Source organism: Protopterus annectens, chromosome 8.part0, assembly GCF_019279795.1.
Source record: "Protopterus annectens isolate FY-2018-M chromosome 8.part0, PAN1.0, whole genome shotgun sequence".
Lineage (NCBI taxonomy): Eukaryota > Metazoa > Chordata > Ceratodontiformes > Protopteridae > Protopterus > Protopterus annectens.
The window spans coordinates 826,126,252-826,141,158 of NC_056741.1; the positions used below are offsets into that span (position 1 = coordinate 826,126,252).

Genomic DNA, 14,907 nt, shown 5'->3' on the forward strand with positions numbered 1-14,907 from the left:
ATCATCCTTGGTTTGTCTTGTTTGATCTTTAGTAGTACTTTGGAGAGCAGAGGCAGAAGAGGAAAGGCATAAACTGATAGATTTTTCCAGCTGAAGGACAGAGCATCAAATTTCCAAGCTAGTCTGTGGGGAGTCCTTGAGCAAAATTTTTCCAATTGATAGTTCTGGGGGGAGGCAATCAGGTCTATATCTGGGCTCCCCCATTTGCTTGTCAACATGTTGAAAATAGTACAGTTGTGTACACTTACCATAAATGTAGACGTTCGAGTGTATTCACTGTTGCAGTCATTACATTTGGGTAATCCGCTGGCAGGTTGCCCTCAGTCGGGCCTGAATTCCAAAGTCTTGGGTCCTGTGTCGGCTGCTGTCTTCTCTTCCATGACGTCAGATCGTCAGGGGTATAAAACATGCAGCCGATGCCATTTTCTTTAGTTTTTCTTGCCCCCGATGTCAGGTACCCCCAAAAAGGTAGCAATATTTTATATATATATATATATATATATATATATATATATATATATATATATATATATAAAACATGCATCAATATAAACTTTATCTTCATCTACAAGCAAATACACCACATAGGTTGTAGAAGATAGTGAAGGAAAGATAAACTTCAGAATGACAGGGGGATGGCGGGAGGGTAACCTGGACTGCAACAGTAAATACACTTGAACATCTACATTTATGGTAAGTGTACACAACTGTACTATGTTCTTCGTGTTTCACTGTTGCAGTCATTACATTTGGGTAGAATCCCAAAGATATGGTTGGGAGGCTGGAGCTAAACAGTATTAGGTGCAGCTATAAGGCCCTGCAGCACTGCGGTGGCAAAGCCTGTCCTGGACTTAGAGTAGAGAGGCAAATGGTAATGCTTTGTAAAGGTGTGAACAGAATTCCAAGTAGCAGCCTCTAGAATGTCTTTGGTTGGTACTCCTCTGAGAAAGGCTGCTGAAGTAGCTGCGGCTCTGGTGGAATGAGACCTAATGCCCTTGGACACAGGTTTACCATGGTGTAAGCATATGACACTAGTAATTGCTCAGATTTTCTTGGAGCTTTAGTCCTGCTCAAGTAGAATCTTAGCTGTCTGTGTACGTCCAAGGAATGCAGAATTCTCTCCCCTTTGTTCTGCGGATTTGGATAAAAAGTTGGCAGATGAATTGTTTGGTTAAGAGCCACACTGGAAACCACCTTAGGCATAAAAGTAGGATTTGTCCTCAGAGACACCCTGTCTGTGTAAAATATGATAAAAGGCTCTACAGCCATGAGGGCCTGCAGCTCTGAAACTCTTCTTGCTGAAGTAATTGCTAGTAGCAGAGCTGTCTTCCATGATAAGAACTTTACATCAGCGGTAGCAGCTGGTTCAAATGTTGCCAGGGTGAGACTTTCCAACACATAATTGAGGTCCCATGCAGGTAATGGTGATCTTCTAGGGGCCTTAAATTTTTGGCTCCTCTAAGATAAAGAAAGAAAAGATTGGTGGCTCTGTGTTGTAATGAGCCAAAATGGCAGAGGCATGGATTTTGATTGATGAGAAAGATAGGCCTTTGTCAAGCATCTCAGTCAAGTATTGTAATATATCTGAGGAATATTTGGTTCTGCTGTATCAGTTCCTTGTGCTTGATTCCAAGCACAAAATCTCTTCCACTTGTCAGCATAAGATCTTCTAGTACTAGGCCTTCTGGCTTCCAAAATGACATCCATCACAGCTTTACTAAGAGGTGTTGTTTGTATGATTACATGATTAGCACATGATTGTGCAGGATCTGATTGTTTTGCTGGGACAGCAGTTGTGTTTGAGGCAAGGTCCAAGCTGGATATTGAGACAAGTTTCTTAGGATTGGATACCAGTATTAGTGGGGCCAGTCCGGGGCAATTAATATCATCTTTGGCTTCTCTTGTCTGACTTTTAGGAGGACCTTGGGTAGAAGAGGCAGAGGAGGAAAGGCATAAACTGATAGGTTTTTCCAACTGAAGGATAGGGTGTCCACCTTCCATGCTTGTCTGTGATAAGTCCTTGTGCAGAATCGTTTCAATTGATAATTTTGAGGAGAGGCAAATAGATCTATGTCTGGGCTCCCCCATTTCTCTGTTATTGTGCTGAAGACTTGTGGAGTTAGTGAGGATCCATGAGGTTTCTGCTTAAATAGTCTGCCAGAGTGTTTTATTTTCCTGGCAGGAATTGAGCTTGAAGATGTATTTGGTAGGTCAAAGCTGTATCCCACAGTGCCATGGCTAATCTGCAAAGGGGGTATGAGTGTGTGCCCCCTTGCATGTTTATATACCACATGACTGTGGTGTTGTCCGTCTTTATCAGTAGTTGTCCTGGATGAAGCAAGTCCTTGAAGGCTGTTAGGGCATTTTGAACAGCTAGCATCTCTTTCTGGTTGACATGTAGATGCATTTGTTTTGGAGCCCATATGCCCTGAATGCATCTTCCTGCCATTTGGGCCCCCCAGGCATAATCTGATGTGTCTGTTGTTAAGGTTTGGCTGGCAGGGGGTAGAGTGAACAGCCGTTCCATGTTTTGGTGACAGGCCTTTGCCCACCATAGAAACTCTTGTTGCAAGCAGGGAATGAGAGGAATCATTGTTTCCAGACTGTGTGTGAATGTTGACGCCATAAACTTTTTAGGTACCACTGAAGTTTCCTCATATGCAGTCTTGCATATGGAATTAGTAGGATGCAGGATGCCATGAAGCCCAAAGCCTGCAGAACTTGTCTTGCAGAAGACTGGGTTTTTGTAGCCATCAGTGTGAAGTGAGTAGTCAGTTGCCTTTGTTTGTCTGGCGTAAGGTAAGCCATCTGGCAGCTGTATTCAAGCTGGCACCCAGGAATGTTATCTTTTGAGAGGGTACCAGTTGTGATTTCTTTTTGTTTATTGTGTACCCTAGGCATGTTAGAAGCCTTTTCACAAATCCCAGGTGTCGAAGAAGAGTGTCCTTGTTCTCTGCTTGAATGAGACAGTCGTCCAAGTAAGGATATATTTGTATAATTCTTTGTCTGCAAAATGCAATTATTGGTGCCAGGCACTTTGTAAAGACCCTGGGCGCAGTAGATCAGCCAAAGGGCAGTGCAGAGAATTGGTAATGCATTAAGCCAGCCTTGAATCTGAGGTATTTTCTGCACGATTGTCTTATTGGGACATGCAGGTATGCCTCTTTTAGGTCTAATGTCACCAGCCAAGCATTCTTGCCCAGCATGGGCAGAAGCTGCTGCAAAGTCAGCATTTTGAATTTTGAAATGTCCAGGTATGTGTTCAAAATTGATAAATCCAGTATTGGCCACCAGGCCTCGTCCTTTCTGGGTACCAAGAACAGTCGAGTAAAAACCTTGTCCTTTTTCCTGTTCTGGTACTGGTTGAATGGCCCCCATATCCATGAGGGACATAACCTGTTTCTGTGCCTCTGCCCATTGATTTTTGGGCAGATCTGGCCAACTGTCTGCCCTTGGCAGAGTGTGGAAATGGAATCTGTATCCCTGTCATACTACATTTAGTACCCACTTGTCCTGGTTTATTAACTGCCAATTTTGAGCAAAAAAGTGCTAACTTTCCCCCCAAGGGTGCTGTCAAAGGATTAGTGCTTGGTGTAGGCAGAGGGAAGTCATTGGGACTGTTTTCTGTAGGTTTGCGCTTTGTCTCCCCCTGATTTGGAGGTAGATGCGCCCCATTGCTTTGACCTGTATGAATCTTGCGCCTGGTATCTGGAACCCTTTGGGAGTCTGGATTTGCCCCATTTGAGCTGTCTGACACAGGAAAGGACCAATTTTTTGTAGGCCAGTGTCTACTGAATCTCGGTGGCTGCATTTGTAAGAAGTCTTTAACAGTTTGCATAGACTTAGCTTTGTCTTCCATTTTCTTTAAAACCTCTTCTGCCTTAATACCAAACAGAGAATCATGCTGTAAAGGTGCATCTAGCAATTTAGCTTTAACATGATCAGGCAAATTTTGTTCCTTTAACCAGGCATGCCTCCTAATCACAGATCCAGTAACTGCGGCCCTGCAGGAGGCCTCTAAGGAATCAAAACCACATTACAAAGTATGCTTTCCAACTTGTTCAGCTGCATGCAATAATTCCTGCAATTCTTTATTTTCTGCACATTCTGAAATCAACATCATTTTCTGTTTTAGCAATCCCATAACATGTTGTTGGTACTTAAGCATATGAAATTGATAGTTTAAGGCCCTGACAGCAAAGGTTGCAGATGTATAAACATTTTTTCCCCCATCTGTCTAGTGCCCTTGAATCTCTGTCAGAGGGGGTAGGATGTTTTGCTGTTGAGCCCTTAACTCCCTTTGGACCTTGTGAAATAGTTTCAGGATCAGCAGCAGGGTTTCCAAATAAAATTGTATGCGAGTCAGGGACCCCGTAATATCTGTCAGGCTTACTGGGTGCAGGAGGTAAGGAGTCAGGGGTCAAGCTTGACTCCGAAAACACATCATCCACAATGCCTAAAACAGGAGGAATGGCTAAAGGCTTGTGCTGAGGGAGAAGGAGGAAATCCCTGAGCCTCTTTTTTGATTGAGAAGTCTTGACTCTCCCAGTGAAAATCCCTCAAAGTATGTAAGGTTTCACCAAATGAACAATCCTCTGGAGGAGATGCAGATGGAATAAGACTCCTCAGCATCAGAATCCTCATAGGGAGGTATAGATAATTCCTGATCAGAAGAAGAATCAGAAGAAATAGAAACCTGATCTGAAGATTCATAATCAGTGTCTTGCCTAGGCCTCTTATCTGGAGGGGGATGGGTACCCCTGATCAAGGTAATAAGGTCTTCAGCCATTTTGATCATCTGTTTTTTAGGCTTAGAAGCCTGTGCACGTGGCTCTCTCATCTGTTTTTTAGTTTTAGAAGTTGCCTTTGTCTTTGGTTTTGCAGCTGTTGTCAGTTTGATATATAAATGTTGAGGTCTGAATACACCCTCAGAAGCCAGTGCCTGCTCAGCAGCTCTGGACCCATCCGAGGGAAATACATCCATTGGTCCAATACTTTGAGTATCTTGCGATATGCCAGACTCCACATGGGTGTCAGTAGAGGCCTGCGACTCGAGGGTAGCAGGTATCAGGTGCTGCAAAAGCGCCTCACTGAGTACTGGCAAACCAGCGACTGGCTTAGGAGACACTTCGTCATCAATTTTGGATCTCGACTGCCTTTCTCTGTCCTTTTCTTTGCGTTTTTTATGTACTCCGGTAGTTGGATTGCTATCTGACGACATTTCTGGGTAGTGAAATCTGTTTCCAAAATACTTTGATGCAAAAATATACCAACGCTTAATAACTCATTGGTTAAATCTAGCACAAAACTGGCAGCGAGGCACGTTGTGAACAGGGCCTAGGCAAGGAATACAGTATAAATGGAAATCCTTATGAGGTATTTGCTTCCCATAAGTAATACAATTATTAACTTTTTCTGACATCGGTAAAAAGCAAGAAAAACGTTTCCCCAATGGGGTACTTAGCTTTAGTGAAGACTTCGGTTCCGAAACTGAAACTCGAATATTTCAGTAGTCGGCCGACCATCACTTGTGAAATGCTTCTGCTTTGGGCACCACGCGGCAAGAAAGAATAAAGAAAATGGCGTCGGCTGCATGTTTTATACTCCTGATGACCTGACGTCATGGAAGAGGAGACAGCAACCGACACAGGACCCAAGACTTTGGAATTCAGGCCAACTGAGGGCAACCTGCAAGCAGATTACCCAAATGTAATGACTGCAACAGTGAAACATGAAGAACATCTTTGGTTCCAGTTTCCACTCGTGTGGGTCCATGAGGTTTCTGCTTAGTCCGTCTGCCAGTGTATTTAGTTTTCCTGGCAGGAATTGAGCTTGTAGATGCACATGGTAGCTCAAGGCTGTGTTCCACAATGCCATGGCTAGTCTGCAGAGGGGGTAAAAATGTGTACCTCCCTGCTTATGTACCACAAAACAGTGGTATTGTCCGTCTTTACCATTAATTGTCCTAGAAAACTGTGGTCCTTGAAGGTTGTCAGAGTATTCTGTACAGCTAACATTTCTTTATGATTGATGTGAAGGTGCATTTGAATTGGGTTCCAATTGCCCTGAATGCACTTCCCTGCCAGGTGCGCCCCCCCTCCCCCCCATGCATAGTCTAATGTGTCTGTTGTCAGGGTTTGGGTGGCAGGGGGTAGTGTGAATGATAGTTCCTTGTATTGGTGGCAGACCTCTGCCCACCAAAGGAACACTAGGCGTAGGCAAGGAATGATAGTAATCATTGCTTCTAGATCCTGAGAATGTTGACACCATAGGCTTTTTAGATACCATTGTAGTTTATATGGAATTAGAAGAATGCAGGAGGCCATGAACCCCAAAGCTTGTAGTATTTGCCTTGCAGATAGCAGGGTTTTTGTGGCCACTTGTTTGAAGAAGGTTGTCAAGTGAATTTGTTTCTTTGGCATGAGGAAAGTCATCTGGGAAGTTGTATTCAAGCTTGCTCCCAGGACTATAATTTGCTGACATGGTACCAGGTGTGATTTCTTTTCGTTTATGCTGTACCCCAGTCAAGTTAGCACCCTTTGTACAAAAGCCAGATGATTCAAAAGTATGTCCTGGTTTTCTGCCTGAATTAGACAATTGTCCTGGTATGGGTATATTTGAATATTACTTTGCCTGCAAAATACAATGACTGGAGCTAGGCACTTTGTGAATACCCTGGGCGCAGTAGATAAGCCAAAGGGCAGTGCAGAGAACTGATGGTGCGTTTAGCTGTCTTTGAAGTGTAGGTATTTTCTGCAAGATTCTCTGATTGGGATGTGCAGATATGCTTCCTTTAAATCTAGTGTTGCCAACCAGGCATCTTTGCTTAGCATAGCAAGCAACTGGTGAAGAGTCAGCATCTTAAATTTTGGAATCACCAAAAAGGTGTTGAGAGTAGACAGATCCAGGATAGGACACCATGAATTGTCTTTTCTGGGTACCAGGAAGAATCTCAAGTAGAAACCTTGTCCCTTTTCCTCTTCTGGTACCAATTGAATAGCCCCTATGGTTAAGAGAGAGAGTACTTGCTTTTGGGCTTCTGCCCACTGATTTGAAGGTAGATCCGGCTAACCGCTTGGAGTTTGCAACGTGTGGAAGTGAAATCTGTATCCTTGGGACACTATTTAAAACCCATTTGTCCTGGGGAAGACCCCAGTTCTTTGCATGAAGTGCAATCTTTCCCCCCAAAGGGGTTGCCAGTTGAAAAGTGCTTGGAAGATTTACAAAAGTCATTGAGACAGTTTACCATAGGGGGGAGTTTTATTACTCCCAGATTTGGAAGTGGAGGCCCCCCACTGCTTAGTCCTGTGTGTCCCCTGGGACTGAAGCCTGGGTGCTCTGCTGGATCTGGGTTTGGACTGAGAAGGTCTGAAAGAGGCAGGAAAGGACCAATTCTTAGAATGCCAATGCCTACTAAATCTTGGAGGTTGTACTTATAAAAAATCTTTAACGGTTTGCATAGCTTTAGCTTTTTCCTCCATCTTTTTAAGTACTTCTTTTGCCTTGTTGCCAAACAGGTGGTCCTGATTTAAGGGAGCATCCAGTAATTTCACTTTAACATGATCTGGCAAGGACTGTTCCTTAAGCCAAGCATGCCCTCTAAATACAGACCCAGTTACCACAGCCCTGCAAGATGCCTCTAGTGAATCAAAACCAGATTGCAAAGTATGCTTTCCAACCTGTTCAGCAGAATGCATTAAATCCTGTAAATCCTTATTCTCAGCACAATCAGGAATCAACATAATTTTCTGTTTAAGCAATTCAATAATATGCTGCTGATACTTTAACATATGAAACTGGCAGTTTAAGGCCCTAATGGCCAAAGTTGTGGAAGTGTACACCCTCTTACTCCATCTATCCAGTGCACTGGAGTCTCTATCAGAGGGGGTAGGATTTTTGGCAGTAGTAGCTTTAATGCCCTTGGGTTCTTGTGAAACGGTTTCAGGGTTCGCAGTAGGATTTTTGAAAGGAACTTGTGAGACAGAAACCCTATCATATCTGCCAGGTTTTCTGGAAGTAGGAGGTAGAGAGTCAGGGGCCATGCTAGATTCCGAAAAGGCATCATCAACAATGTCCAGTACAGGAGGTATAGCTAAAGGCCTGTGCTGGAGCAGGAGTAAGAAATCCCTAAGCCTCTTTTTAGAATCGGAGAAATCCTGACTTTCCCAACAAAAATGCTCCCTTAGAGTATGCAAGGTTTCACCAAAAAAGAAATCTTCTAAGGGGGAAAAAGAGGGAATAGAGTCCTCAGTATCAGAATCCTCATAGGTAGATAAGGGCAAATCCTGGTCATCAGAGGAAAAAGAAATTTAAGAATCCTGGTCAGAAATATAATAAAGCAAACTCAGTCCTAGGTCTCTTAGATGGGGAAGGTTGGCCTCCCCTGATTAAAATAATAAGGTCTTCAGCCATTCTTATCAGCAGTTTTTTTAGGCATAGAGGCCTGACCATGCGGTCTGGGCGTAAGTTTTCTAGGCATGGTTTGAGTTTTCGGCCTTGAAGAAAAAGATGGCGTCGGTTTAATATGAAAGTCAGTAGGCCTGAATATACCCTCAGAAGCCGGTGCCTGCACAGCAGCTCCGGACCCATCTAAGGTAGAGACATCCGCAGGTTCCCCAGTTGAAGCATCTCGCGGCATACCGGACTCCGAATGGGTCTCAGTAGAGGCCTGCAAATCTAAAGTAGCAAGTATCAGGGGCTGCGAAAGCGCCTCACTGAGCACCGGCGAACTGGGCGGCCTGTCTCTGTCTTTATCTTTGCGTTTTTTTTGGAATGTCAGTAGTCGAATGGCTTACCAAAGACATATCAGGATAATTAAACTGAGCACCAAAATATTTAGAAGTGCAAACATACCGATGACAGATAATATGTGGTTTAAATAAGACACAAAACTGACAGCGAAGTACGTCATGGTTAGGGCCTAGGCAAGAAATACAGTATGACTGAAAATCTTTATGAGGTATTTGCTTTCCACAAGAAATACAATTATTTACTTTTACTGACATCTGTTTAGAGCAAGAAAAAGTTTCCCCAATGGGGTACTTAGCTTTTAGTTGAAGACTTTGGTTCTGAAACTCAAAAACGAAAATTTCAGGAGTTGGCTGACCGGCACTTGTGAACTGCTTCTGCTTCGGGCACCGCACGGCAAGAACGACTGATGTAATGACGTTGGCTGCATGTTTATACCCCTGACGACCTGACGTCACAGAAGAGACGGCAACCGACGCAGGACCCAAGACTTTGTTAATCAGGCTGACTGAGGGCAACTGCAAGCAGATAACCCAAATGTAATGACTGCAACAGTGAAACACGAAGAACATCTCACACCATTGCCTGGCACTCAACTCCCTCCAATGGCTTGAACTTCTCCAACAACTACTCCTATCACAATTTCAAATCATACACACTGTTCTGTACAAACTATCCTCCTGCCCAGGTCTCTCCTCCCTGGTATCCACCTACACCCCCTCTAGGACCCTCCGCATCTCAAGCCACCAGCTCCTGGGCATCTATAAACCAAAGAAAACTGTGGGAAAATTACTCTATAAATGTTCCATAGCCCAAGCCTGGAATAAACTTCCTTTAACGCTCCATTATCCTCCCATCACACTTTAAAAAAGAGCTCAAACTCTATCTGCTTAACAACAAAACTTGTCCCTGTCAGGACCCTACCTAACACCTCCTTTTTTCTTAATATCTCATTCCCATTACAAGTCCACTTGTGTTAGTCCCAACCCTTTTTCTCTGTGTGACCTACTAGTATTTATCCAGAAATTGTAATCTCTTAACAATGAATGATAACCCTTTTATAGCTATTGACTTTGCTATTTTTGTGAATCGCTACTTGTCTATTTTTGTTTATATTTTTTTCTCTCCGCTTGTTTTTCTTTTTTTTTTTTTTTTTTTACCTGTAGTGAAATAGTATTATTCTTGTATTATAAATCTCCATATACTGTAAATTGTTTTTAACTGGATTTATTCTTGTATTATAAATCTCCATATACTGTAAATTGTTTTTAACTGGAGGTTTTCACCTCAGGTCTCCACTGAAAATGGGCTACTAGGCCAGCTGGACTAACCCGGTTAACAAATGTCAATAAATAAAAAAAATAATCAGAAGCATCCTGAGGGGTATCTCATCAGTGTTTAGCTACCAGTTAGTATAGAAGACAACCGTTTGTTATGCATCTCTGAAAATAGATTCAGATCATGCCCTGGAAGTTGTGCAGCAAAAAAGTAGTTTCAGGTTTGCTGAATCAATGTATGAACCAATTTCAGCTATATGGAGATGATTCTACCAAGCTTCTAAAGAACATTATGAATTGATTTTACCAATGCAGCAAGGAGTGGTGGAATTAAGAAACAAATCATAACAGCTAAGCGGTCAAATTCAGTCCACTGAAAAGGACTATACTGCAGAGTGAGGAGACATAATTTAAGACTTGCCAAGCTCCTATCCTAATAATGAACCTATAACTTATTCCATATTCATTTCCAGCTGTTAATGGTCTGCATACAAACTTCTCAAGAGGCAAACAAGTTGAACTGGTATCCTGATTTCTCAAAGAACATAGCAGAGTTTGTTATGGTCACCACATCAAAGGTTTTAGAAGAGTCAATAAAGCAGAAGTAAATGTTTTTCTGGAATTCCATAGCTTTCGCTATTATCAGCAGATGTTGGTAATTTCATATTAGGTGCCTCTGGCTTTCCTTAATTTGAGTTTACACCTGATATTTCTTGGTCTATATTTATATTATAGCTGAAGTCTAGCTTGCAGGATCTTGCACACTACCTCGCCAGCATGTGAAGCAAAGGCAGTTCTTCAACAAGTTCTGCATACCTTAGCACTGCACTTTTGTGAAATGGAATACAAACTGAACTTTTCCAATCTAATGGTCACTGCTATGTTTTTGAAATTTGTTAGCATTACAAGCAACCCTATCACAGCATCAGTATTTTATCTAGAATTATATCACTTCACATGCAGCCCTTTTACTAATAAGGCTTTCCAAGAACTACTTAATGTCACCCTCCAGAATGTCTGGCTCTAAATTAGAGAACATGCCACTGTATGTAACAGTGATGTTAGGGTTCTTCTAATATAGTTCTTCAGCATATTTTGACATATTTTCTTACTATCTTCAGTAAATACCACGTTCCTCATTTTTTGCTTTTTATCATACATTTTTTGAATAAAGGTTCCTTCCCCTTTCATTATTGTACCCTATTTCTTTGCACTGACTGTTCAAATATGCTACATTGTTTCTTTCTGCTATTCTCTAGAATGGTATGACATATTTTTCTTGCTCTCTCCCACTTCTAAAGGCTCCACAGACTGCAACTATGCCTGTTAATATTGTATTGTGTATATTTTTGCTGCCACCTCCTGGACAATATCACAAATTTCCATCCATAGTTCAGGCACTATATTCTCCAGCACTAATCCTTTACACCTGAACTTCACCTTAAATACAGTTTCATATGGAATACTGTGGAGGGTATGTATTTATCTGGCCTACAGGTTTCCTGTTTGCTTTAAGCTGATTCTAAGCTTTGCTATGAGGAGATGGTGGTTCAAGCAAAAATCAGTTTCAAGCATAAAGGCCCAAACAGGGGCAGATTTTAAATACTCCTCTTAGAAATTTAGAAAGTGGCTAGAATAACAGGTTTTGTGTTAGCAAAGCATTTTCTGAAGGATATAAAGTCTGAAACTCAAATGACTGCCATTATTTAGTGCCTTAAATCTCCAGTGGTTTGCCAGAAAACCAAAAATTTTGAGGAACAGACCAAAAATATGAGGCGAAAATCTGGACAGTTGAGAGGTATAGCTCCCAAGTCTTGTTTGTCTCTGCTAACTGTTGAGAGTGCTTTCATCTCTGAATGCAAAGTATATAGTCAATCTGATTTTGATACTGACCGTCTGGTGACACAAGTTTGAGTAAAAGTGATTGCTGTGATCAGTAGAGTATTCTTGACAGAATTTTACTTATCTATGTGTCGCTTCATTTTATACTCCAAGATCAAAGTTGCCTGCTATTCTAGATGCTCCTTGATTAATTAACTAAAATTACTACTTCATAGCTTGTTACAGAACACCCTCTATGTCCCCTTATGAACATAACAGCTATCTTAACATTGTAGCTGAATCCCCATTAAACCAAACACCATTTCTACCGGGGACTTCAACTATCATAGGTTGGTACTGGGCCATCTGCTCGAAGGCATATATTAGCCCAGCCACGTTGTGCGGTATTCACCGCCCCTTTAGTAGTTCCCTAGACCCTTGTACCAGCAGCTAGTACCCTTGGCCCCTATCTAGTAGTGCTGTTGGTGTGATCCCCGGTGTGAACTTTCTGTTACCCATCCACTCATCAAGGTTCCTCTTGAAGAGTGATAGTGAGGGGCTCTGTCTTATGTAGATCGGGACCCTGTTCCATAGTAAGGGAAGTCTCTGCGAAGGGAATCTATCCCTCCAGCATGTTCTATTCTTTGTTGTGTTGAGGTTTATATCCCTAGAGCATGTAGCTCGAGTAGATTTGGTTTTGCTAAGATGGAGCATGTTCAACAATTCTGGGTTGGACATGGCTCTGTACGTTAGACAGAGATCGCCTCTGAGAAAGCGGTATGCAACACAGAACAGTCTTATCTTTTTCAATCGTGCTGCATAGGGCAACTGTTTGATGCCAGTAATCCTCTTGGTTAGGTACCTCTGTGGTCTCTCCAGCTGCTGGAGATGTCTAGCCAGGTACATTCCAATTGGTGCATTGTACTCAATAATGGGTCTGATGAGGGAAGAGTAGAGGGGCACCATTACATTCTTAGATCTTGATGCAAACCCTTTCGTGATCAGATGGGTCACACAGAAGGATTTTCTAACCACTTTGGCAACATGGTTATCAAAGGAAAGCTGACTATCTACTTGGGTCCCTAGATCCCTTATACCTACACATTGGCAATTCTCACCATGCTCAAGACTTCCTTAGCATTATAAATAGCTCTCTCTCTTGTTCAAACAGATAACCATCCTATTACGGGCCCTGACACTTGACTTTGTCTTCACAAACAAAGACAGCTTCTACACATCTCCAAATGCATCATCTTCCCTTATTAAATCACATCATAAATCAATGAATGTTTTCCTATAAAATAGGTGATACTTACCCTACAAATACCTCTGTGATTACGGAGGTCTCAAAACCAAATTTTTGTCAGCTGCCTGATGACCTAAAAAAATCCTTTTGTAATCCTCCTCTGAAAAGGAGGAAAAAAGTAGGTTGTCAGGTCTCCTGCCCAATTTACACAGTTGTACTGTTAAGGCATTCCCTGTCCAGACCAAATACAACACAAGATGTAAAAAGCAAACCCCTGTGATGGAATAAAACAGCCACTGAAACTAAAATTAACAACAGATCTAAATGAAGGTAAATACTAAAAAAAACAGCACAGAAGCATCATCACTGTGTTTTCTTAACAATAAGTTTGCAGTTTAGTAATGCATACATTTCCAGTTTTCTGATCCCCATACACTGAAAAGAGAACTGAATCTGTTTAATTGCAGATCTTAGCTTTCCTTCTCTAGAGAAAAACAGGTTCAGTGAAAAATTCTCCTGTTAGACTTTCTAGCATGTAGATGGACAAGTCACACTTCACAGTAGAAAATCCTGTCTAACATGAACACACTGCTTTTAAAGCTGCATTATAATAAAATGTTACAGCACCAGGAAACTTGTAAAATGCTAAATGAACAAAAGAGGAAGGTAAAACGTAGATAAAACCGACTCTGATGGCTTACCTTAGCCTGTGGACTGCCCATGAAAATGAAAAAGTTTTAATACAGTAGTTGCACTTTTTAGCTTGCCTAGATCAAATGGTTTCTAACTTGATACTACAACAATGTAAACATAATGCATTCTAAAATATTAATATAAACTATAACTCAGCCAAAATGAGACACAAATTAAATGTAACCATCTCTTCAATGGGTACCCACATCTAAAGGTAGAAAGCAGAACTAAATACAGAACACGTATGCATAAAGGCTCATTTCTTCTTATTCCAGAGGAAATATAGCAGTTACTACATATTTTGCACAACTTCCTTGAGAAGAAATCACAAAATCATTGAAGCGTTTGCTCTTCCTTTCTATTCTGCATTAAAAACTATAGGTATATGGCTTGGTTCTTCTGGCAAACATATATACTCTAATTTAACCAGATCACTGGAATTATCCAATTACCTGAGGAAATAGTGGTCGTTCTTCTCGTTTAAACTTCAGGCAATTTGCCATAAGGCGTCTCATACTCTTTGGGCAATTACTGTAAGTTTTGCTGAGGTCTGGTTTCATGTACCCTCGTCCCACCATAAATATAATCTAAAAGGAAAAAGAAAGTATGTCTTAAAAAAATTAAAATTATCGAGTTTATAACAAGGCACTTAACATAAAAAAAAAAACTATAAAGTAACAAAACACAAAAAAAGTTGTAGAAAAAATGCAACTAAAACAGTTGGTAACCTTTTGAAGCTTGTTAAACAGCAGTCATTTATCATAAGCCAAGCCAGAAAGATACATCTGCAGAAACATCTGAAACATTGGGGACTTACTCAGCTACAGTGACATCAGATTCCACATCAACATTCTCTGGTAAACGAAAGAATGCTTCACAAAGCAGCAGCCAACAGGGACTACTTACAAATGGCATAACATGGTGGCACTGAGAAAGGAAATTCTTATAAGTAGCTGGGCTGCAGAGCTCTTCACCACCTAGAGACAACTGAGTTGTGAACCCAAAAGCCCCAGTGACTTGGTGTTACAGTACTATAAGCAGGAGGAAACCATGCCAAAATTCACCAAATTAATATATGTAGATGGTATCTAGTGCTTAATTGGGGCAATACTCCCAAGATGA

The 14,907-nt window shown here is 41.5% G+C and overlaps 1 protein-coding gene across 2 annotated transcripts in view; it reads right to left on the bottom strand.

The window, feature by feature from the left end:
* Window positions 1-14,907, bottom strand: part of ARAF (A-Raf proto-oncogene, serine/threonine kinase) — a 1,692,569-nt gene that overhangs the window by 90,393 nt on the left and 1,587,269 nt on the right. For both annotated transcript variants that reach the window (XM_044080303.1, XM_044080302.1), the window contains exon 13: window positions 14,238-14,372. In XM_044080303.1, coding sequence (XP_043936238.1) covers window positions 14,238-14,372 — 135 coding nt within the window. The remainder of the gene's footprint in view (window positions 1-14,237; window positions 14,373-14,907) is intronic.